Source organism: Papio anubis, chromosome 11 (assembly GCF_008728515.1).
Source record: "Papio anubis isolate 15944 chromosome 11, Panubis1.0, whole genome shotgun sequence".
NCBI classification, from domain to species: domain Eukaryota; kingdom Metazoa; phylum Chordata; class Mammalia; order Primates; family Cercopithecidae; genus Papio; species Papio anubis.
The window spans coordinates 37,785,087-37,810,336 of record NC_044986.1 but is presented as its reverse complement, the minus strand read 5'-3'; the positions used below and the strand labels follow the sequence as shown (position 1 = coordinate 37,810,336).

Sequence of the window (25,250 nt, the reverse complement as noted above, 5' to 3'; positions counted from 1 at the left end):
AAAGGATTGGAAGGATGTGGATTTGGAGAGAGATAAACAAAAGATTAATTCTGCCTCATCCAAAAGAAGGGTTCCTTGGACAGACATATGCGAAGATCCCCATCTCTCCATTTATTCCAGTGTATTATGATTCACTTCTTAGTAGCAGTGTGTGGATGCTATAGCTGAAATGGGTAATGTAATTATTAAAGCAAAAATGATAACCTCAGCTCTTCCTTTGTACAGGATGGAAAGTGAAGAGTTGGCAGACAGGGTTCTGGATGTGGTGGAGAGGAGCCTCAGCAACTACCCCTTTGACTTCCAGGGTGCCAGGATCATTACCGGCCAAGAGGAAGGTGCCTATGGCTGGATTACTATCAACTATCTGCTGGGCAAATTCAGTCAGGTGAATATCTCACAGCATCCATGGAGGTGGCTCTCCGGAGGCCAATGCCATTGCTATCTCAGGCAGTACTTGGGTCACTAGCCAGAATGAATGAATGAATGCTGGATGGATGGATGCATGGATGGATGGATGAATGAATTTACTGTCACATTTGTAAGGGTCACTAGAGGTGTAATTCTCTTACAAGACCTTCTATTGGGAGAATAAGGAAGACATGTGTTTGCCTTAGGGAGGCATAAAGGAAATTAAAAATGTGTCATTAAAAATTAGAATAGCTAACATTTGCCTTCTGCTATGTGTCTCGTGCTGTGCTCAGCACTTTTCATGTTTTCTCTGATTTCATCCTTAGAACAGTATGAGGTACTACATCATCCCCATTTTAGAGCCCCATATCAATGTCTAGAGAGGGTAATTATTCTGCCCATGGCTGTACAACTAACAAGTGACTGAGCGAGAATTTGAACTTGAATGTGTCTGGCCTCAGACCTCTTGTTTGTAAACACTAGTTACACTGCTTCTATGTCTGGCAGTCTGAGCTATGTCTTTGAAGCCCCTCTTTTCTTGCTGATAATCTGTTGTAGATCAGGAGCCTCTAGTGAGCTTTGCCTCATCTTTATGCCCCTGTTTCTTTGCCTTAGGAAATCCCTGACTCCAATAGATAGTATGAAAAGCAGAGTGTCCAGAGACTTCTAGCACTGGTAACTATACTGTCTTTCAGAAAACGAGGTGGTTCAGCATAGTCCCGTATGAAACCAATAATCAGGAAACCTTTGGAGCTTTGGACCTTGGGGGAGCCTCTACACAAATCACTTTTGTACCCCAAAACCAGACTACTGAGTCCCCAGATAATGCTCTGCAATTTCGCCTCTATGGCAAGGACTACAATGTCTACACACATAGCTTCTTGTGCTATGGGAAGGATCAGGCACTCTGGCAGAAACTGGCCAAGGACATTCAGGCAAGTATAACTCAATCCAGACCTGCCCTCCTCACATCTGTGCCTCCAGCCTCCACATCCTGTTGTTTTCTCTTTCAAATTCAGTAGTTTGTCTGAACTTGGTTATTGTACTTTCCAAACCTTTTTAGGCAGGATATTGAACTACATCTGGTCGACCCCTATAAATTGTTTCAACCAGACATCACCTCCCATGTTTGTTTACTGCGTTATCTCCATGGACATAACTGAGATCTTCTCTCAGGAAATAATTTCTCACCCTCATGGGGTTGATAATGAAAATTATGTGGTAGAATATTGTGTGTTGGAGGGGGAGTTGCAATTTATAATCTCTTTTAGACCACTTTTTAAAGCTCTTTATCCTACAAACTACGATAAAACAGTTGTTAGAAATGACCTGGAGAGGAGAAGGAAACAAAAAACACTTCAGGAAAAGCACAAAATGTATCAATTGGCACTTCAAATCTTGTCATCTTGTCCCCAGATGCTTTCTGCATTTTGAAGACAAGAAAAGTTAAACACACTTTGGGAGGCCGAGGCGGGTGGATCACTTGAGGTCAGGAGTTGGAGACCAGCCTGGCCAACATGGTGAAACCCCATCTCTACTAAAAATACAAAAAAAAAAAAAAAAAATTAGCCGGGCATGGTGGCACATGCCTGTAATCCCAGCTACTTGGGAGGCTGAGTCAGGACAATCACTTGAACTGGGAGGCGGAGGTTGCAGTGAGCCAAGATTGTGCCACTGCACTGCAGCCTGGGCCACAGAGTGAGACTCTGTCTCAAAAAAAAAAAAAAAAAAAGAAAGAAAACAAAAGTTAAACATACTCAGCATCATGTGAGTACCAGGCACACCCTGACAAGTAAACACAAAGCCAGGATGTCACACCCAGCTGTTCCCTGTCTCCACTGAAAGGATAACCAGTTCTCTGCTCTCCTCCAAAGCATTCTCTCTTGTTTTCAAAATCACTATCAATAAGATGGTCCTGGGAGTAGGGGGCGCTGAGAGACATCCACTGAGCCTCAAAGCTCCATTAAGCTTCTTATCCACAGCAGCCTCCTTTCTTCTCTAGTAGGTTGTGGGTTAGAAATTATTATTATTATTATTTTAGAAATTATTTTTATTGGGCCAGGCGTGGTGGCTCACGCCTGTAATCCTAGCACTTTGGGAGACCGAGGCAGGTGAATCACTTGAGGTCTGGAGTTTGAGACCAGCCTGACCAACATGGCAACACCCCGTCTCTACTAAAAATACAAAAAATTAGCTGGGTGTGGTGGCAAACACCTGTAATCCCAGCTACTAAGGAGGCTGAGGCAGGAGAATTGCTTGAACCTGGGAGGCTGAGGTTGCAGTGAGCTGAGATTGTGACATTGCACTCCAGCCTGGGTGACAGAGCAAGACTCCATCTCAAAAAAAAAAAATTTTTTTTTTTCTTGGATAGGAGAATGCTTGAAGAAAAGAATTTTAAAAATAATTTTTAAAAACTAATTTAAAAATTTTCATACTAGTGGCTTAAATGATGTAAAAGTATCTGGGAGCTTCTGATTCTCTCCTTGGAGGGAGGGTTGGTCCATAATGACATCCCTGTCATTATGTAGGCTCCTGGAGAACTACCCCCAGGCCCAAATTTTTGACAACCTTGAGAGTTTCCTTGTGAATCTGCTCCTGACCTAGATGATTAGAACTAAGCACTCAGGGACATTTCAAACTAATGGCATTTCTGGGCCCAGTTTTAACTATCTCAGCATTCTTTGAATAGTCAAATACATTTATATCTGATACCACTTCTGGCGCCTGTTACACAAATCCATTTTTCACATTTATTCCTAAGGGTGAAAAAGGCAGGGCAGGCCATGTTGATGCCAATAACAAGTGGTGGGATGTTGTACAGTGCCTACATATTGATTAAGTCAGACTGTGCCTTTTGTATCCAAAGCGTTCACACATGATGCTTTCAAGTGATTTTTCCATTCAGGTTGCAAGTAACGAAATTCTCAGGGACCCCTGCTTTCATCCTGGATATAAGAAGGTAGTGAACGTAAGTGACCTTTACAAGACCCCCTGCACCAAGAGATTTGAGATGACTCTTCCATTCCAGCAGTTTGAAATCCAGGGTATTGGAAACTATCAACAATGCCATCAAAGCGTCCTGGAGCTCTTCAACACCAGTTACTGCCCTTACTCCCAGTGTGCCTTCAATGGGATTTTCTTGCCACCACTCCAGGGGGATTTTGGGGTAAGTTTGTGAAATGATGAGGTATAGGATGTCTTGTTTACAAGTTATAGAATATGTGCCTACAAAGGATTTAAATAATAGGATGTATTTTTTTCTTACATAATGTCTTGAGGTAGATGATTAGGGGTTGGTTCTTCAGCTCAACTATGTCAGAACTTGGGATCAGCTTTTTCCACTATCTTTGTGATCTTTTTGTATTAAGGTATGTTACTGCTTCAAGCACCATATCACTAGGTAACTGCTTCCTTTTTGGCTCTAGGCAGCACCTTAAGCCCAGGTTCATCTCCATTCTAGTCAACAATAGGAGTACTGCCTTTCCGGAATGGGGGAGGTCCCAAAGAGGTTAGCCCCAGCAGTGTGGGAAAACTGACTAGGGGGTTGTGCCCAGGAGACCTTGTGGGACAGACCTCCTACAGCCACAGAACAACCACTCTGATTTGCCATCTCCTTTGGCCAAGTGACATAGCAGAGTTCCCAGAGCTGGGGATGCTAAATCTGCCTCTCCCTTGTCTCTGCCTGTCCCCAGGGATGTTTCTCTCTTCAGGATGTCACGATGCTTACTGCGGGTTAAGACAAGGACAGGTTTCCTGCTAGGGAACCCAGGATGGTGGGGAAGCTGATTGTCCACCTTGATCTCACTTTTTCCAGTGTAGAAATTGTGAGTTTGGGGGAAATTTTTCACAAGCTTGGTGCCAGGCAGAATGGGAGGAGAGGTGACATGCCTGTGAAAGTTTGATTCTCTTCCCATCTGCTTGGAGTTTTTTCACTTCTTTGTGGCCCTGGGAACTGTCTCATCTTCATATTTGATTTCTGGGATATTGCTGGTGATCATCTCAGTGCTGTACATTTGTTTCTGGTTTTCTGTGGTTGGGGAGCATGAAGCCAGCTTGCTTCCATGCCACCATTTTGGAATCAGACATCCAAGCATCATATTTTCTTTCACATGCAAAGCAAAAGCAGGAGAGACGTTTAAGGTTTGCCTTGCACACATCTCTTGCACACACATTTTGCAGAAGTGCCGACTGACATCTTTTCAGATCCTGCTGGCCAGAACTTGGTGAAATATATACTCTAAACCAATCTGTGCTAAAGAGAAATGGATCAATATGGTTAGTTTAGACTAATTATTGTTTATCACTTGAAGAGTCTTTTTTGAGCATATTGCTTTCCTCTACTTGGGTAAAATCAGGACTTCATAAGCGAGGAAGAAGGGGGCTAGCTATGGGGTATGCACCTGTTAAACAGTCTGCCATAGGTGGCTTCTCAAATGTCAGGAGGAGGAGCAGCAGTTAGATGACACGGCTGAGGGTTTTCCTCTATAAAGACATTTAGGAAGTAGAAACTCAGGAAATCCCAAAGAAACATTGAAGATAACATCATTGTCATTATGTTTTGAAGAGCTGGGGGATTATTTGAATCCTAGCTCCAAATTCCTTATTTTCTTAATAATGCCAGAATAAGATAAAATATTTGAGCAGAGGCAGAAGAGATGCCTCTTAATCGACTCAGTCTTCAAATTTCATATTTTGGTCCCAGAGGCTAAGCATTATTATAATCATAGTTTAGTAGCATATTGAAAAATTAGCTACCATCTGTCAAATGCCAATTATTGACTAAGCACTCTATGTATATTGTCTCATTTATTCATTCAAGATATTCAGAGAAACAAGGCTTTTGCCTGCTTTCATGCTTTCTCCCTTTTAAGAAAACAGATCAGCATGTGAGAAGGGAGGTTCAGCTCCTCCCCTCCAGGACCCCAGCAAGAGAGTTTCTCCCAAGGTCACCTGGTCTGGCCCAAGACAAAGCTCTATGAAGAGAACATAGGCACTGTCCTAATCAGATCTGATTCTGCTTCTGGCTCCTTATGAACTGTATGAGTTCTTCATTTTCTTGGTCTCTGAGAAAACAATAGGTAATGCCATAGATCCAGGCTTACCTTAACCATGGTCCAAACCACAGCCTCTCCTCCCCTCAAGGTTCCTGAGGGAAATACATGGCAAGACAATGACTGGCAGAGTAATATTTGGTTATTAGTTGGCTGCAAACCCAAATTCAGAAGAAACTGAACCTCACTTGAATGCCCTGTGGCTGAGCTGGCACTGGCTGCTCACCTAGGACTGTTTTTGGGCCAGGGCCCTTGCCTTAGATTGAACTCCTTGAAGAGGAAGGAGGGTGTCACCTTGGCCAAGGGCCTTTTTCATTCCAGTCACTGCAAGGATGTAAATCTAGTCAGTGAACATACCCTTGTGTCTTGAGTTTGTAACTTTTCAGAAAGTTTCACTTCCTGGGAAACATGGCCCAATTCCTGCCTTCAAGCTTGAGCAAACCTTTCCTCCTCAGGGGACTGGAATTTCTTGCCTTTGAATGTGATTCATCCAACCAAAGCAGGGAGAGGTAGGGGCTGGAAAAGGGTGGAGGAGTCTTGAACTCCCCCTGGAGGCTTTTCTGTTTGATCCCTTAGTTCCTTATTGAGATTGTTCTCCCAGCCTTCTGAACCTCAGTTTGGCAGTTCCTGAGACTATCTCATTGCCTACCTCTATGTAGGATCTTTCTCCTCTGGATACAGCCCTCAGGGTCAGGACTGTCCTGTCCCTATTTCTGCATTGGCAGTTTCCTTCTGCTTCAGATTTTTGGTGTTTTTTGTTTTGTTTTGTTTTATACCCTCTGTAATATATCCCTAAAACTTAAAGTCTTTTTGTCTGTTTCCTCATCTGTAAAATGGGGTTAGAAATATCTACCTCGTTGACAGTTGTGAGCCAGACAAGCAGTGATGGTCTGGGAAATGTCTAACAACCAACTCTCGGGGAATGGGGAGCTGATTTGTAGCACTTACCAGTTTCCATGGTGTAAGTAGTTCTACCACAGCCTATTTCAAGCTATCAACGTATCAACTGGCTCACAAAAATCTGGAAATTTTAAGAATCAGCTCTTGTGGGTGCATGAGAAAGAGTCAGCTCCAGCACACCACTTTAAATAGCAAAAAGCTGGCATACCCCAGCACCACCCTTAAAAAGGTTAGGTCTTTATCCTAGCAGTCTTCATTCTATGCTGTCCTTCCTGCAGGGAGTTCTTATTATTGAGTCCTGCCTCTTGAAGAGTAACTATGTGCAACACAGATATCCAGTTTCATTCCCATTATTTCCAGAACTAGTTAGCCTGGGTGTTCTCAAGTCACAGAGAATTTGTTGGGGAGAGAATTTTTGCCACAGTTGCATTCAGCACTGATGATCTGAGTCTTAGTCGGTAAATATAGTATTAAAAATTCTCAATGCTTTAGTCAGTCTGGCTACCCTGTAGCCTTGGTTGCTAAACAGAATCCAATGTTGTGGACAAATTAGAAACACTAACAAGAAAGAGGGAACGCCTGTAGGGAATTACTTATGAGGTAATTTAGAAATTACGTTTAAAGACCACATTGTGCTGTTTATATAAATAAGAAAGAGAATAAACAAGTTCAATAGGAAACTGGAATTAAAGAACATTAAAAACATATTTGTTTACATATGCATACATAAATGTGTGTGTATATTTATATTTATGTTGGTGCAAAAGTAATTGTGGTTTCAGACCGTGAATTTTAAATCATTATAACTAGGCTGAAACACATCTTTATTAATCGTAATGGGAACCATTACAATCAACACATTTTTGCCAACGAGAAATAAGTTTATTTATTCCTGTAGCATAAAAATCTGTGCTTCAGTATTTGATGAACTCTTGGAAAGCATTTTCTGCACATCCTGCTGGTTGCGGAAGTGTTTTCCTTGCAAAAAGTTGTTGAGATGCTTGAAGAAGTGGTAGTCGGTTAGACAGCGATCAGGTGAATGTGGCAGATGAGGCAAAACTTCATAGCTCAATCTGTTCAACTTTTGAGGCATTGGTTGTGCGACGTGTGGTAGGGCATTGTCGTGGAGAAGAATTGCGCTCTTTCTGTTGACCGCTGCTGGCTGCAGGTGTGTTGCAGTTTTCGTTGCATGTCATTGATTTGCTGAGCATACTTCTCAGATGTAATGGTTTTGCCGGGATTCAGAAAGCTGTAGTGGATCACACCAGCAACAGACCACCAAACAGTGACCATGACCCTTTTTTTGGTACAAGTTTGGCTTCGGGATGTACTTTGGAGCATCTTCTTGGTCCAACCACTGAGCTGGTTGTCACCAGTTGTCGTATAAAATACACTTTTCATTGTATGTCACAATCTGATTGGGAAATGGTTTGTTGTTGCGCAGAATAAGAGATGACACTTCAAAACGACGATTTTAAAAAAATTTTGGTCAGCTCATGAGGCACCCATTCATCAAGCTTTTTCACCTTTCCAATTTGCTTCAAATGCCGAACAACTGTAGAATGGTCAATGTTGAGTTCTTCAGAAACTTCTCATGTAGTTGTAAGAGGATCAGCTTCGATGATTGCTCCCAGTTGGTCATTGTCAACTTCCGATGGCCGACCTCTATGCGCCTCATCTTCAAGGCTCTTGTCTTCTTTGCAAAACTTCTTGAACCACCACTGCACTGTACATTTGTTAGCAGTTCCTGGGCCAAATGCATTGTTGATGTTGTGAGTTGTCTCTGCTACTTTACAACTCATTTTGAACTCGAAGAAGAAAATCGCTCAGATTTGCTTTTTGCCTAACATTATTTCCATAATCTAAAATAAACATAAAATGAAAGGAAATAGTAACTCATTAGCAAAAAGGCATAAAGAAAGAGATGCCCATTAAAATGATGTATAACATAACCACATTTATTTAAGAATGTACTCCAGCATCAAAGGGCAAATTCCAACAATGCAAAAACCATGATTCCTTTTGCACGAACCTAATACGTACCCCTGGGTTATAGATACCAATCAAGTAAGGATTATCAAGTAAGGGTGACTTCTAGTATGGACATTAAGGAGCTCACCACAGATTTTGACTTCAGTGGTGCAGCATCTCATTGACATCTAAAGGCAAACTCGGGAATTCCTAGAGCTGAGTCAGTATTTCCCTCAAGAGTTGGCTTTGGGTCCATTCTGGCAAAAGAACACCTATGGGATTGAATCCCTAAAACCTTACCCTAAAAACAGGATCAGGATGATTCGTAAAGACTTTTAAAAAAAGTCATCTACCTTGGTTACAGGAACTTGGTGACGTGACCTTGAACCATCTGATTTTGAGCAATGTATCTTCCTGGGGTATTAAAAGAAGATAGTTTTTGTTCCTCAGTATAATTCTCGGGATTAAAAATGGAAGCATTCTAAACTGTTCTTTTTTTAATTTTTACTTTTTATTTTAAGTTCTGGGGTACATATGCAGAACATGCAGGTTTTTTACATAGGTATACATGTGTCATGGTGGTTTGCTGCACCCATCAACCCGTCATCTAGGTTTTACACTCCACATGCATTAGGAATTTGTTCTAATGCTCTCCTTCCCCTAGCCCCTAACCCCCTGACAGGCCCCAGTGTGTGATGTTCCCCTCCTTGTGTCCATGTGTTCTCATTGTTCAACTCCTACTTATGAGTGAGAACACGCAGTATTTGGTTTTCTGTTCTGTGTTAGTTTGCTGAGAATGATGGCTTCCAGCTTCATCCATGTCCCTGCAAAGGACATGAACTCATTCTTTTTTTATGGCTGCATAGTATTTCATGATGTATATGTGCCACATTTTCTTTATCCAGTCTATCATTGATGGGCATTTGGATTGGTTCTAAGTCTTTGCTATTGTAAATAGTGCTGCAATAACATACTTATGCATATGTCTTCATAGTAGAATGATTTATAATCCTTTGGATGTATACCCAGTAACAGGATTGCTGGGTCAAATGGTATTTCTGGTTCTAAATCCTTGAGAAATCGCCACATTGTCTTCCACAATGGTTGAACTAGTTTACACTCCCACCAACAGTGTAAAAGCCTTCCTATTTCTCCACAGCCTCGTTGGCATCTGTTTCCTGACTTTTTAATAATTGCCATTCTAACTGGTGGGAGATGGTATCTCATTGTGGTTTTCATTTGCATTTCTCTAATGACCAGTGATGATGAGCTTTTTTTCATATGTTTGTTAGCTGCATAAATGTTTTCTTTTGAGAAATGTCTGTTCATATCCTTTGCCCACCTTTTGATGGGGTTTTTTTTTTTTTCTTGTAAATTTGTTTAAGTTCCTTATAGATTCTGGATATTAGACCTTTGTCAGATGGATAGCTTGCAAAATTTTCTCCCATTCTGTAGGTTGCCTGTTCACTCTGATGATCTAGACCATTCTTAAAAGAAGATATACAAATGGCCAACAAACATGAAAAAATGCTCAATCTCACTAATTATCAGGGAAATGCAAATTAAAATCACAGTGAGACACTACCTTACTCTGCTGCAAGAATGGCCATAATTTAAAAATTAAAAAATAATAGATGTTGCCATGGATGTGGTGTAAAGGGAACACTTTTACACTGCTGGTGGGAACGTAAACCAGTACAACCACTATGGAAAACAGTATAGAGGCTCCTTAAGAAACCAAAAGTAGAACTACCATTTGATCCAGCAATCCCACTACTGGATATCTACCCAGAGGAAAAGAAGTCATTGTATGAAAAAGACACTTGCACACACATGTTCACAGCAACATGACTTGCAATTGCAAAAATATGGAACCAGTCCAAATGCCCATCAATCAATGAGTGGACAAAGAAAATGTGGTGTATATATACACACACACACACACACATATGTATACATATATATACACATATATATACACACACACTAAGGAATACTACTCAGCCATAAAAAGAAATGAAATCATGGCATTTGCAGCAAGGAAACATGATGTATTAAGTAAAACAAAGTGGTATTATAAAAAATTATGTCTAGTATCATATTTAGGTTATATATATACATATACACATATATAATTATATAAATATATATTCACTATTTTATATTACATATCAATTTGCTGTAGATATTAAACAGTAAATCGTTAAAAAGTGTACATCTCTAGAGGATGGTTAGATTAAGGACAGACTTCCTTTTTTCTTTTTTTTGTTTGAGACAGAGTCTCACTGTGTCACCCAGGCTGGAGTGCAGAGGCGTGATCTCGGCTCACTGCAAGCTCCACCTCCTGGGTTCACATCATTCTCCTCTTCAGCCTCCCAAGTATCTGGGACTACAGGCGCCCACCACCACGCCCGGCTAATTTTTTTGTATTTTTAGTAGAGACAGGGTTTCACCGTGTTAACCAGGATGGTCTTGATCTCCTGACCTCATGATCCGCCCATCTTGGCCTCCCAAAGTGCTGGGATTACAGGCGTGAGCCACCGCACCCAGCCGAGACTTCCATTTATAACTTGTATTTAAATTCTATATAATAAACGTGTTTCTTTTGAATAAGCCAGCATTTTAAAGATATTTCTATTTTGAAGGAAAATAAATGAATAGGGAAACCTCAAATGTTGAGAAATAAATAAGAGCAAGATTCTGAGATGCCAGAGGGAGGCTTCTGAAGGTCATGGGAAATTTTTCAAGAGCCTATGGCATGTAGTGCCTTGGGGAGTTGGAGGTGGCATGGACCAGGAGGCCCTGCTGACTTGATCGCTGTGTATCCTACTGAAGGCTCAATATGTTGCTAAATCTACCTCATAGAAATTTTTTGTTTGTTCATCTGTTTTTTATAATTTGTACTTATTTTATAAAGCAAATGTCACCACTTAGCAAAAGCAAGAGAATTTCTAGATGCTTAACTCATTGAGACTTTTGCTAATAGAATAAGCTCTAGGGCTGATTTCAGAAAGTCTTTTGAAATGTAACAATTTAAGGAAATATTTATTATTGCTCTATTACATGCTCATTATAAAAAAATCAAACTGTACAAAAAGATTAAAGTAAAAACTAAAAGGTCTCCTCTCCCTCTCGCTCCACCATCAGTTCACTAGAGGAAAAATGAGAAATAGTTGTAGTAAACAGGAAGAACTTTTCCAGGTATTAGCTATGCGAATCCAAACATACACAGTCTGTCAGTTAACAGAGATTGTTGTGCCTTAGGAATTAGAGAGAGAGCAGTTTTCTGCCGCTTATTTATAGAGCACTCACATATGCCAAGTGCCATGTTAGTGGGGGCAGATTCAACCAAGAACGAGGGAGATTCCGTGCCTGCCATCACAGAGCTGGCATTCTCAAAGACAGGCAGACATGAGACCAGAAACACAAGCAAAGGCAAATCAGACTGCTGCTGATCAAAATCAGACTGCTGCAAATCAAAAGGAACTGCTGGGAAGAAAGAGACAGTCCTGTGAAAGGACATAACAGAGGGTCCTAGAAACCCCTCTGAGGAGGGGATGTGGAAGTCCATGGAATTCCAGCAGAGGGAATAGCAAGTGCACAGGCTTTAGGGGAGGAAAGGCTTGGCAGGGATTGAAAGCCAGGCTGGCTGGGTACGGTGGGCATGGGGGCAGGGCCAGAATATGCCTGGTTTTCAGAGACCTTGTAGGATTTGAGTTTTTTCTAAGTATAATTAGGAGCCACCAAAGGTTTTAAGCAGGGGAGTGATATGATCAGATTTGTTTTTAAAAGATTCCTGTGACTGCTGTTTGCAGGATGGGTTGGACTAGAACCAGAAAGCTAACATGGAGACTAATTAAGAGGCCATTGCAGTGTCCACACGAGATGATAGTGGCTTGGGTTAAGAGAGCTGAAATAGGACCATACCAAGATCTTTTTCTGTACCTGGCATACAATGATAATTAAAGTGCTGGAATTCCTGAGTTCAGGGCATATGGAGGCTCTCCAGTTTCTGGGGAGCTCGACTTCCTAGAGGAATGAGCATACCAGTTCAGAGGCTAAATGTATAGAGAGGTATTTATACCATTGCTCATAGGAGAAATTGCTGGTAATCAGGAGAATTACCAGTAGGGAGTTACTGAATGAATTAAGATACATCTACACCATAGACTCTTACGTGGCCATTAGAGTGGCCCCAGCTGACTTGGAAGGATTTCTATAAAGGATTGTTAAGAAAAGCAAGATGAAGAATCTGTTTAAAATTTCATTTCTAAAACAAACCCTTTATATGTATGTGTTTGTATATGATTATAGGAGCATGGGAAAAATGGAAGGTTTCATATTAAGTTGTTAGTATGAACTCCTGTTGGGACTGAAAGTGGAAGAAAAAAAGCCAAAAAAAAAAAAAATGTATTAAAAAGGACTAATATGCTCACACTTATTTTATTAGATATATATGTCTAAGAATATTGAAAAATGCAACTTATTTCAGCTGGAACTGAGGCATATGGCCTGTTTGCAGCAGGAAATTTCTTTGCTGGTGGAGGATATTTTTCCTCATCTCCGAGTCACAGTGAGCCCCCAGTGGGATCTCTGCTACCTCCTGTTTCTTTGCCTACCAAAACTCTGTTTCTTTGCCTATGCGAATTCCACTTTGGGAATCACATTTTCTTTCTACATTCACTTCTAGTTAAGTAATTTTACAGAAGGCAAATTATAATCCCCAATCTAACCATGTTTGCCACAGAGAAAACTCTATGCTCCCCTCAAATAATCCCAGTAAACTATGACTCAGCACAGTGCCTAGTAAACAGAGCTCAGTGTGTTTGCTGAATGAACAAATGATGTGCTCCTTTAATATCCAACATGATTTCCCCTAAAAACCGGCACCCTTTTGGGTAGGAAAGAAGAAAAGCACTAGAGTTGGGGTTTGAATTGCCTCATCCAGCAAGCTCTGCTCAATCATTTTCTCCCCTTTAAATTCATGCTCTATTAAAAGAGTAAAAAAGGCAGTTATAGGGTGGTATGAAGTATAATAAAAGTTACATATGTATCATAGAATGAGAAAAATGCTAGAAGCCTATATACTATATTTAATAGCAGTTGTCACTAAGTGGTAGAATTTAGAGGTCATTTTAATAGAATTTTTTTTTTGTTTTACTGATTTTAACTTTTAACTTTTTTATAGTTCTCATGTTTGATGATGATGACTTTTTAAAAATTCAGTTGTGTCTAAAATAGTACCTAGCCCATAGTAGACCTGTAATGAATATTTGTTGAATAAAGATGGATTTTTAAAGGAAAGTAGTACATATTCATTATAGAAAATAGGCAAAACATAAGCACAAGGGGAAAAAACCAATTTTGCTACTCAGAGATAACTCAATAGTGTTGTATAGAATTTTCTAGTTTTATATTTATATATTAAACATCCATATGTAGTACACAGTATTTTTAAACGGGATTTTTGCAACTCCTCTCTCTTTTCTTATTCTCTTTCCCCATTTTTCTTTCTCCCTGACTCTCCTATTACAATTATGGAGAAAAGTAACTGCCAGGTGGCTTAGAAATGTGTGTCAGCAGCAAAGGGGCTCCTCTTCCAGGAAGGAAACAGCTCTTGGGCCTGCAGTATCACTTTGTGTGTTAATTTACTCAGCAGAGCTTTCCAGGCACCTGCACAAGGGATGTGGCCTTTAGGAGAGCAAGTTGGCATCCCTCTGTGTGGAACACAGCCTAAAACTGCAATTTTCTCTTGTAGGCATTTTCAGCTTTTTACTTTGTGATGAATTTTTTAAACTTGACATCAGAGAAAGTCTCTCAGGAAAAGGTGACTGAGATGATGAAAAAGTTCTGCTCTCAGCCTTGGGAGGAGGTAAGTGACTAGGCATAGCAACTCTAACAGCATGAGTGCCCTGTGCCCTCGCTGATGCAGAGGGTGTGAGTCTGCTCTGAAACTCCTGCTGGTTTGACCAAGATCCAGCAAATGTGTTAGAGAAGACCAGGTGGTGGACTCAGGAATGAATGTATTGGCATTCCTTGTTAACTTGACATTCAGTGGCTTAAATAAGATCTTATTTTTTTTCTCACCTAATACAAAGTCTGGCAGTAGGCAGCTGTTGGCATGGGGTCAGCAGCTCTGCTCTGTCTCAGCCATTGCTTCTTCAGCTCTGCTGTTGTGCCTATTTCTTCATGGACACAAGATGGTGGCTGTGGCTTCAGGCATCACAGCCTTGTTCAGAAAGTTCAGAAAAGGGGTAGAACCAGATACATCTGTTCATTTTTACAGGAAAGCAAAAGCTATCCCAGACTCAGCAGTCTTCCCCTTATATCTCAATGGCCAGGATTGACTGGGAAAACCAGGTGCAGAATTTTGTGACCAGCTTAAGCTTAGACCTATCATGAGCCACTTCCTTGAGCTGGGCACATTGTGGCCCACTCCCCTCCACCAATCCCCAAATCAGAGTTCTGTTAGCAAGAAAGCAGGCAATTTGCAGAGTCTGCCACATACACGATTGTGGTAAAATCCTCTCCATTTCCCAGGTCCAAGATATCTCCTACTTATTCATAAACTTGAAGCACAATTTTTTTCTTACCAGAGGCACTGAGCCATTCAACATCCAGTGCCACAAGATGAAAATCAAGGGAGGAGAGGTATGGAATCCACTCTGATTATAAAAGACATAGCTCAGAACAGCAGCTCTTTTTAAGTTGACAGTTGCAAAAGTGAATGGTGTTTTCATTCTTAAGAAATGCTATCAACTAAAAATAGATGCTTATCCTTGTCTGCACTGACAAGGGGGAAGAGAGGCTGAGCAAGAGCTGGGAAGCTTGCCATTCTCTCCAGGTATTTTGTCTAGAACATGAAAGAAATGTGGTCAGGGCCTTCATCAAGAGTTGCTCAAATGTCTCAGCACTTTACAAAAAGGTTAGCGGTGGTTTTTTGCATCTGGTGGTAATCTGTGGAGGAAGATAAGCATGTTGGAGTGGAGGCAATTTGAGACCAGGCCTACATATGGCTGCTGAGGAAGCAGATTTAGGCTGCTCTTTGAAAAAAAATTACTTCTGGTTTAGATTAAAAGTTCTCATCTTGGCTAACACGGTGAAACCCCGTGTCTACTAAAAATACAAAAAAAATTAGCTGGGCGTGGTGGCGGGTGCCTGTAGTCCCAGCTACTCAGGAGGCTGAGGCAGGAGAATGGTGTGAACCCGGGAGGCAGAGCTTGCAGTGAGCCGAGATTGTGCCACTGCACTCGAGCCTGGGCGACAGAGCGAGACTCCATCTCAAAAAAAAAAAAAAAAGTTTTGTCAGGTTTCCTCTCTTATCCACATCTCATTTTTTACTTCGTAAGATTATGTTAGGCTGGGAATGCTTATATCTAGACCTGTAGGTCTGCTCAGCTAAGTCATGTGGGGAATTGTTCAGAGGCCCTGCAAGGAAGCTAAGAAGGGCCCGCATTTGGGAGAATTCCTGAAGCATTTGGGGAAGGGGTTGCAGAGTTAGACCCCTGTCCTCACCCAGAGCCTATAGCATTGAGGTGGATGTTATGACCCAGGGTTCACTTTCCCAAGCTGCATCATTCACCCAGATAGAAAACATAGTTTTGTCAAGTACATTGTTAGGAGGTGACGCTTTCCCTCCTAACTTCATCGTGGGGAAGGACTGCTACTCCAGTATGGCTTGTGTTTGGGAATGTTCCTTCTAAACACCTTTGGTAGAGAGATAATAGCAATGTTTAAGCATGTACTGTGTGTTGACAGTGGTGGACATTTGCTTTCTGTGCTTTATGCATATCTATCATGCTGCCTTTCCCTGCTTTGGCAAGGGAAATAAAATGCAAACCATACTTGCTGACACTTCAGGTGCCTGAAGTCATTGGGTCTCTGAAGTGGAGAGACTGGGAGAGTGAGTGGAAGGGAGACTCCATGGTTGTCTTCTGGCAGCTTCATTAGAGGGCGAGTAGAATCTTTCAGCAGCCGGAACGCAGCCACTTTTCTACTCTGAAAATCTGGGCATCCAAGATCTGGTCAGTCCAAGTGAGCAACGTGATCAGATTCTATGTGTACTGATGACCAGTTATATCTCAGTGTACTCTGGATCCTCACATTCAGCCTCGTGAATATTCAGCCTTTCTAGGGAAAGGCATCCCATTCTTGAAGATCCGTCAATGCCCCTTTATGTGGAGGCCGGAAAGAGGATATCCATGAAGGGAAGAGAACCTCGTCATGTTCCACTGCCCTGGGAATAGAAAGGAGAGAAGAGAGAGGGGAAGGTGGGAGAGAAAGGAGAGAGGAAAGTAGACTTCCTCTCCCAATTTGGAGAGCACAGAGTAATGAATCCACCTACAGGCATGAGCATGATCAATTCTGGATTGATGAAGAAGGTGGATGCCTTTTTGGCTTCTATATTTTTGGCTACTGTCATAACCTTCAGGAGGCCAGACTGCATAGCCAACGTACAGCTTTCCAGAAGGAGGAGGGGAATAGAAGTGTTAAAGAATTCAGGGAAATTAGGCCAAAATGGCATCTCCCAGCCGCCCCCCCCCCCCCGCCCCACCCCACACAAGGTATAGGCCAGCCTTTAAGGACCTACAGGGGCTCAGCACTTTCAAGTTGGACCTAAGAAGATTCTTGGGATTTTGTATCCCATAGGTATCCTTCAATTGACAGGCCCAAGACTACTTCGATAGGGGAGGAGGTCTTTTCACAAAGGGAAAGCAGAATGCAGTGACTGAAAGGAAGGGGTAGGGACCTGGACAGGCAATGTCAACTGATGTCCACACCAAGGTCTCAAGAGGATGTCACATGAAGAGGAATCAATCAAAGGGTAATTTCCAGAACTGTGCTGAAAAGACAAGCTCCAAGCTGGGTCATTCTGAGGATTTCATCAGAGCAAGACAAGGCAGTCTAGTTATGGACTTATCCTTTCAGAAACTGGGGACAGGCAGGAACCAAGTGAGAAACAGACCCCAGGCAGGAGTTAGGATTTGCAGATGGGATGACTCACGAAAGGGAGAGAAATCTGGGAAAATAGGGGTGTGATTTAGGCATCCAGGAGATACTACATATAAAACATCTGGCATAGGTCCAGATGGTACATGATGCATGCATAACAAATGTTCTCTCTCTGCCAAGGGTGTCCAGGAGGCAATGCCTATCTGAAGGGCTGAGGGATGGAGCAGCAGACAGAAGTCCAGGCTGAACTAGAGAGGTCCTGGCCTGGTGTCCTCAAATTGAGGGCAGGAGAATTGCAGAGGAGGCTGTGGGCATCTGGGTGTATATTCACAACAGCTAGGCTAGGTAAGGGCAAGGGATGGCAAGCAGCTCTTAATATTTTTAGTAGGGAATAGGATGAGTAAACATAGGAAGGACTCAAGGAAACAACCACTTTGCATGACTCAGATGCAAAAAAAGACATTAAGACAGAAGATAGAAGGTGAGATGTTGGCAGTGTTAGCAGTCCTCAGCAAAATGCTGCCTAAACTGTGTTCCAGAGCTGTGTTTCTCAAACTTTACTGTGCACCTGAATCATCTGGGAATCATTTTGGAATGCAGATTCTGAATTGGTAGTTCTAGGGTGAGGACTAACCAGCTCCCAAGTGATGCTGATGCTGCCAGTCCAGGGACTAAAGTGAGTGGTAAGGCTTTTAATGACACTGTTAAGATGCTCACAGAGGCTCTGGGCCAAAGGCTCTGGTCAACAGCATACAGAAAACTCAGATTAAACAAAGTTTAGGGGATGAACAGAAGTGCTGAAATTTAGTGTTTCGGAACCTACTAGACCACAGGAACTACTTTTTTCCTGGAGAACCTATTATTATCTCACAGAAACCTGTGCAGGAAAAGCTTCCTTAAGAGATCCTAAACTATAAAACCCTGCTCGCACTGACGGAGTGCAGCACCACCCCCAAAGCCCTCTGGAAGAGGCCAACCTTCAGGTGCGCCGGAGCTGGGGCGTTCCCCTCTCTTCATCAGGTCTACTAGAGAAAAAGAGGGCCACAGAGAGATGCCTGTTGTACGAGTATGATTTCTCCTTCACTTCACTTCTAGATAAAAACATCTTATGCTGGAGTAAAGGAGAAGTACCTGAGTGAATACTGCTTTTCTGGTACCTACATTCTCTCCCTCCTTCTGCAAGGCTATCATTTCACAGCTGATTCCTGGGAGCACATCCATTTCATTGGCAAGGTAATTTGGGGGCCTGTTGGGCTGGGGGGAGGTTGGGGTTCGGTGGTAGTGACTGAAGCAGTTTGGGGCTTGAAAGAGGGGGAAGTCAGCCTGGTGTAGCTTTGGCCTGATGTTCTGTTCTACCACTCTGCTTTGAACCCTGGCATTCTGTGTCAAGCCCTCCTGGGTCTGTTGGCCCGCTGTGGGCAACCTCTCTAAGGACAGCTACTTGCATTTTCAGTTGCACCTTCCCACATAACAGTGACTAATTCCTTACAAAACAAAACACAAAATGAGATATATTAAAGTAACAGCATTTCAGCAGCTACAATGACTGTGTGCTGACTTCAGCAGCCCTCTGAAAGGCCCCTTCCATAAGCTGGGAAAGTATGATCATGGTTTCATCATCCTTGTTGGTTATTACTTCAAGGTTGACCAATCTGAAAGCTCAGTGTGAAGAAGGGGACTGAGTGGCTGTGAATGATGAGACCATTGTTTAGAAGCCAGGCTTAGCATGAGTCCGGAAGAAGCAACTTCAATGCTGTGCTTTACCATAGCGCCACCTGCAGGTATCCAGGAATAGAGAACTCAGCTGAGCGACTCATGCTTGACCAAAAATACCCAGAGCAGTGTGTCTCTACCTTTTTAAGCCCATGCTCACTAGTGGGGAAAACATTTTACCCCCTGTATTAAATATGGTGATTTAAAGCAAAACAAAGCATTGAGACAGAGGGCTGTAGGAGGCCTGAAGATAACAGTGTCCTTACACTCTTGTCAGTGCTGATCTTGCTAATTCAAACTTAAATCTTTTCCTTGTTATAATATTCCAGACTTCCTTTAATTCCAGCAGTTTATTTTGTTTGAAAGATTATACCTATGTCAAATTTAGGACTGACACATGAGGTAGTCATGATGCATGTGTATATACATTTTTTTAAAGAGACATGGTCTCACCCTGTCACCCAGGCTGGAATGAAGTGGTATGATCAGAGCTCACTAAAGCCTCAAACTCCTGGGATTAAGTGATCCTCCCCACCCAGGCTCCCAAATAGCTGAGACTACAGACGTGTTCCACCGTGCCCAGCTAATTTCATTTTCTGAAGAGACAGGGTCTCACTATGTTCCCCAGGCTAGTCTCAAACTCATGGCCTCAAGTGATCCTCTCTCCTTGGCCTCCCAAAGTGCTGAGATTACAGGTATGAGCCAGCCAGTGATTTATATTGTTTGAATTCTTCCAATGCATGATCCAATAATTCTAAGCCCTAGGTGATAACTCCTCTAACGCCTCCAACCACAAACAACAGACTTTCCCCACTATTTGCAGATCCAGGGCAGCGACGCCGGCTGGACTTTGGGCTACATGCTGAACCTGACCAACATGATCCCAGCTGAGCAACCATTGTCCACACCTCTCTCCCATTCCACCTATGTCTTCCTCATGGTTCTGTTCTCCCTGGTCCTTGTCATAGTGGCCATCATAGGCTTGCTCATCTTTCACAAGCCTTCGTATTTCTGGAAAGATATGGTATAGCAAGAGCAGCTGAAATATGCTGGCTGGAGTGAGGAAAAAAATTGTCCAGGGAGCATTTTCCTCCATCGCAGTGTTCAAGGCCCTCCTTCCCTGTTTGCCAGGGCCAGTCTTGACCAGTGTGAAGCTTCCTTGGCTTTTACTGAAGCCTTTCTTTTGGAGGTATTCAACATCCTGTGCCTCAAGGACTTCCGGCAGACACTGTCTCTTTCATGAGTTTTTCCCAGCTACCCCTTTCTCCTTTGTACTTTGTGCTTGTATAGGTTTTAAAGACCTGACACCTTTCATAATCTTTGCTTTATAAAAGAACAATATTGACTTTGTCTAGAAGAACTGAGAGTCCTGAGTCCTGTGATGAGAGGCTGAGCTGGCTGAAAGAAGAATCTCAGGAACTGGTTCAGTTGTACTCTTTAAGAACCCCTTTCTCTTTCCTGTTTGCCATCCATTGAGAAAGCCATACAATGCCTTTGAAGAAGGCAGACACACATTCCACTCCCAGCCTGCCCTGTGGGTAGGAGAATTTTCTACAGTGGGCAAATATGTGCTAAAGCCAAAGAGTTTTTTAAGAAATATATGTGCTCATGCAGTAAATACAGTTCTCAATCCCACCCAAAGCAGGGATGTCAATAAATCACATTCCTAGGTGATACCCAAATGCTACAGAGTGGAACACTCAGACCAGAGACTTGCGAAAAGCGGATGTACATATATGCATTCAAACATCAGGGCTTACTATGTGGTAGGTGGTATACACATATCACAAAGAAAAATACAGTTACAACTCAGGGTCACAAAAAATGCATCTTCCAACGCATATTTTTATTATGGTAAAATATACATAAATACAATTCACCATTTTAACATTTAATTCATATTAAATACATACAAATCAGTGACATTTAGTACATTCACAGTGTTGTGCCACCATCACCACTATTTAGTTCCAGAACATTTGCATCAACAAGAAATTGTCTAGAGACAAGACTATCCTGGGTAGGCAGAAACCATAGATCTTTCTGTTTACAGCTGTGGAAACCAACTGTACCATAAAGATAGTTCGCTGAGTTTTAAAGCCAAGCCACATCTTATTTTTCCGAGGTTTAATTTAGTGAGAGGGCAGCATTAGTGTGGAGTGGCATGCTTTTGCCCTATCATGGAATTTACACATCAGAATGTGCAGGAACCAAGTCTGGAAGTGTTGCCACCCCTGTCACAAAACATGGGCTTTGTTTGCTTATTCCATGAAGCAGCAGCTATGGACTTTACCATAGAAACATGAAGAGACCCTGTACCCCTTTCCTTAAGGATTGTTGCAAGAGTTACCTGTTGAGCAGGATTGACTGGTGATGTTTCATTCTGACCTTGTTCCAAGCTCTCCATCTCTAGATCTGGGGACTGACTGTTGAGCTCATGGGGAAAGAAAAGCTCTCACACAAACCAGAAGCCAAATGTCCCTATATCTCTTGAATGATCAAGTCACTTTTGACAACAGCCAGCTGAATATAAAAACTTAATAAAGCTGTGGAAAGGAACTCTTAATCTTCTTTTCTGCTACTTACGTTAAATTCACTAAATCTTGATTAGGAATCAAAATTCGAATTGGGACATGTTCAAATTCTTTCTAGTGGTAGTTGCCTATACTGTCATCGCTGCTGTTGGTTGAGCATTTGTGGTGTACCATGCTGTGTGCTCAAGGGCATTACATTCATCTTCTCATTTAATCCTCACAACAATCCGAAGAAGGTAGGTGTTACCATTCCCACTTCACAGAAACAGAAACTGAGGTTCAGAGAGGTTAAGTCATTTGCCCAAATGGCAGAGCCAAACCTGCCATGCACCTAACCATTATTTTCTTTCCCAAACATACCAGGCTGTCTCCTCATAACTTCCAAGCATGTACTTAAAACTCCACATGAATACAGGGTTCATGGGACATGGTATTCATAGAAAGGGAGGCAGAAAGCTGGTCTGTTTCTGATAGGCTTGTGATTTAATATCATTCTGCTCATGTGCTTTGGATGGAAGCACGTGTGGCATATGATGCTAATCAGTGGTTCCCATACCCCCGGCTTCCTAATTTTAATGTTTGCTCACTGCACAGTAGATTGACATCAAATAGTGGCTGACGATGATGAAAATAAAGGTCAAATAAGTTAAGCCAATAGCAGCTCCCTTTTTCCTTCTGTCTGCATATACAAAGCACTGTCATGCACACAATCTATTCCAACCCTCACAACAACCCAGAAGGGTGTAAATAGTATTTCCATTTTACAAATGAGGGTCACACAAACTACTACATGGCAGAGCAGATACTGCAACTCATGTCATCTGGTTGAAGCCTATTGCTTTTTCTTTTCTAAACACTTTCCCTCAGCAAGTTGGAATTAGACTTCACAAGTCTCCTTCAGAGAACACAAATCTTTTGTTATTCCATTCCTGTTTTGTTGCCTAGGTCCAATCTCCCGCTCCCCAGAGACGCAAAAAAAAAAAAAAAAAAAAAAAAAAAAACCACACACACACACACACACACACAAACCCTTTAAGGTATTTGGGAGCCAAACTCCACTTGTTAAAATCTCAAATTATGGAGACAATCAGCAGATACAACCTAACCCCAATTCTTTTGGAGGAAAGGTTGATTTAGAGGCAGATCCAGCAATCTGCTTTGGGCCACTTTGGGTGGGGTAGATGAAATAAGATGGGTCACTGCTAACTAATTTTAATATTGGATTGGCCATTGGTTATAACTGATTACCATTCTCCCCTGGATTTTCACCCAGGACTCAAAACTTGGTTCTGTTAATCCTGTTCCTTTATGAGGAACCTTTTAAAGTTTCCTTTATAAGGTAGGAGTTTTTTAATTAATTAATTAATTTTTTTGAGACAGAGTCTCACTCTGTCACCCAGGCTAGAGTGCAGTGGCACAATCTCGGCTCACTGCAAGCTCCGCCTCCTGGGTTCATACCATTCTGCCTCAGCTTCCTCAGTAGCTGGGACTACAGGCGCCCACCACCATGTCCGGCTAATTTTTTTTTTTTTGTATTTTTAGTAGAGACGGGGTTTCACTATGTTAGCCAGGATGGTCTTGATCTCCTGACCTCATGATCTGCCCGCCTCGGCCTCCTAAAGTGCTGGGATTACAGGCGTGAGCCACCACGCCTGGCCAGGAGGTTTTTTTTGTATGAACCTATAGGGGAGAAAAGAGATCAGCAGAAGTCGTTACTTTTTTTTTTTTTTTTTTTTTTTGAGACAGTCTCACTCCGTTGCCCAGGCTGGAGTGCAGTGGCACTATCTCAGCTCACTACAACCTCTGCCTCCTGGGTTCAAGCGATTCTCCTGCCTCAGCCTCCCAAGTAGCTGGGATTGCAGGTGCCCACCACCATGCCCGGCTAATTTTTGTATTTTTAGTAGAGACGGGGTTTCACCATGTTGGCCAGGCTGGTCTCAAACTCCCAATCTCAGGTGATCCACCCACCTTGGGCTCCCAAAGTGCTGGGATTACAGGAGTGAGCCACCGTGCCCGGCCGGAAGTGGTTACTTCTGTAGACAAAAGAATAAGGCTACTTAATCAGGCTTTCTGTGTAACAGAAAGAGAAAGAAAACATAAAAGTTTCGATTCATCCAATTCTTAATAAGAAATACATAAATAAAAGTTTTTAAAAGTACACTTCATTTTAATGTTGTATCAGTCAAGGTCCCTGCAAGAGACAGATGGTACACTCAAACTGGGTAACACAGGAGAGTTTAAGAAAGCAACTAAATCCAAAATACTATCAAGGAATCAATATAAAAATTGTTAATATTTTTCTCATACTGTTTTCAAAATATATTGTGTATATTACATTTACAGCACATCTTAATTAGGACTAGCCGTATTTCAAGTGCTCAGCTCACATATTGCTTGTAGCTACCATACTGGACAGCACATGTCCAAAAAAATACACGTAAAGTTAAAGTTTAAAAGACACAGGAACTAAACCCTCATCGTCCTTCCCTTGGGAGGTAGTTTAGAGAGCTATAGATGCTGTAACATTTTTGCTCTTGTTTATTATACATGACATTATTCCTAAAAAGGCTTTTGAGATCCTAGGTTGTATTCTTCAGGTTTTGTTGCCTTCCCATGAAGATGTGAAGGCAGGGATGCCTGTTATTCAGTCCAGGATGCATGACGAGAGACCTTGGGAAAGTTTCATCTAGATTTAAAGAGAATTCTTGATGCTTATGTTCCACACTCAAAATGTAAATTTGAATATTAAAATAAAGATGATTTTTCTTTTGGAGCTAGTCTTGCTCTGTTGCCCAGGGTGGGATGCAGTGGCATGATCACTGCAGCCTCGACCTCACAGGCTCAAGCGATTCTCCTGCCTCAGCCTCCTAAGCAGCTAGGACTACAGGTGTGCACCACCATGCCTACCTATTTTTTTTTTCTGTAGAGACAGGGTTTCCCTATGTTGTCTAGGCTGGTCTCAAACTCCTGGCCTCAAGCAATCCTCCTGCCTTGGCCTCCCAAAGTGTTGAGATTACAGGTGTAAGCCACTGCACCCGGCCAAGATGAATATTTTAATAGCTCACAGAACAAAGTTTGCCACATAATGATAAAATTACTATTAAAACATATTCCCATTTATTGTCAGTTTAAAAGATGAACTGAGTTTCACCCAAACTGGTCTGGCCCCTCTCTGATAAAACTTCCAGTAGTTGCTGTCCTGTTAGAACATGACAGTTGCTCATAACTAGCTTTGCTTACTAACCATGTTTCTTTCCATTTGTATTAGGTTCTTTTTATAACAGCTCAAAGTTTCATTAATTGCTGCAATAAACATTGATTTTCATGTTTGTGAGTCTGCAAGCCAGCTGGGCGACTCTACTTCAGGTGGTAAGGGTGGATCAGAGCTATTCATATACCTCTTGTTCTCCTTGTCTAGTGGTTTCTGGGATATGTTCTCATAACGAACCCCACAGAGGCTCGTGAAAGTGAGAGGAAACTAGGATGCCTCTTAAGGCCTTGGTCAGGATGGGGTCTCCTGTCACTTCCATCGCAGTCTATTGTAAGTCATATGACCAAGTTCAATAAAATATAAACAAGTTAGAAAAACAATGGGAGGAATGGCAAAGTCATATGGCCAAGGCCATGAGTGATTAATTTTAACACAGGAAAAAAGTGAAGCATTAAATGCAATTATTTAATATACAGTGCCTCATTAACTGAAATATAAAATGTGTTTACT

At 42.0% G+C, this 25,250-nt stretch overlaps 1 protein-coding gene across 11 annotated transcripts in view; it reads left to right on the top strand.

Moving 5' to 3' along the window:
- Nucleotides 1–25,250, top strand: part of ENTPD1 (ectonucleoside triphosphate diphosphohydrolase 1) — a 211,363-nt gene that overhangs the window by 159,895 nt on the left and 26,218 nt on the right. For 9 of the 11 annotated variants that reach the window (XM_017944160.3, XM_017944161.3, XM_017944157.3 and 6 more), the window contains 6 exons: nt 226–385; nt 1,104–1,343; nt 3,314–3,574; nt 14,089–14,202; nt 18,378–18,515; nt 19,819–20,352. In XM_017944160.3, the coding sequence (XP_017799649.1) occupies nt 226–385; nt 1,104–1,343; nt 3,314–3,574; nt 14,089–14,202; nt 18,378–18,515; nt 19,819–20,025 (1,120 nt within the window). In that variant the 3' untranslated portion in view covers nt 20,026–20,352. Of the gene's footprint in view, nt 1–225; nt 386–1,103; nt 1,344–3,313; nt 3,575–14,088; nt 14,203–18,377; nt 18,516–19,818; nt 22,531–25,250 lie in introns of those variants that run through there. The other 2 variants (XM_003904051.5, XM_009215050.4) reach the window with 2 other exon arrangements.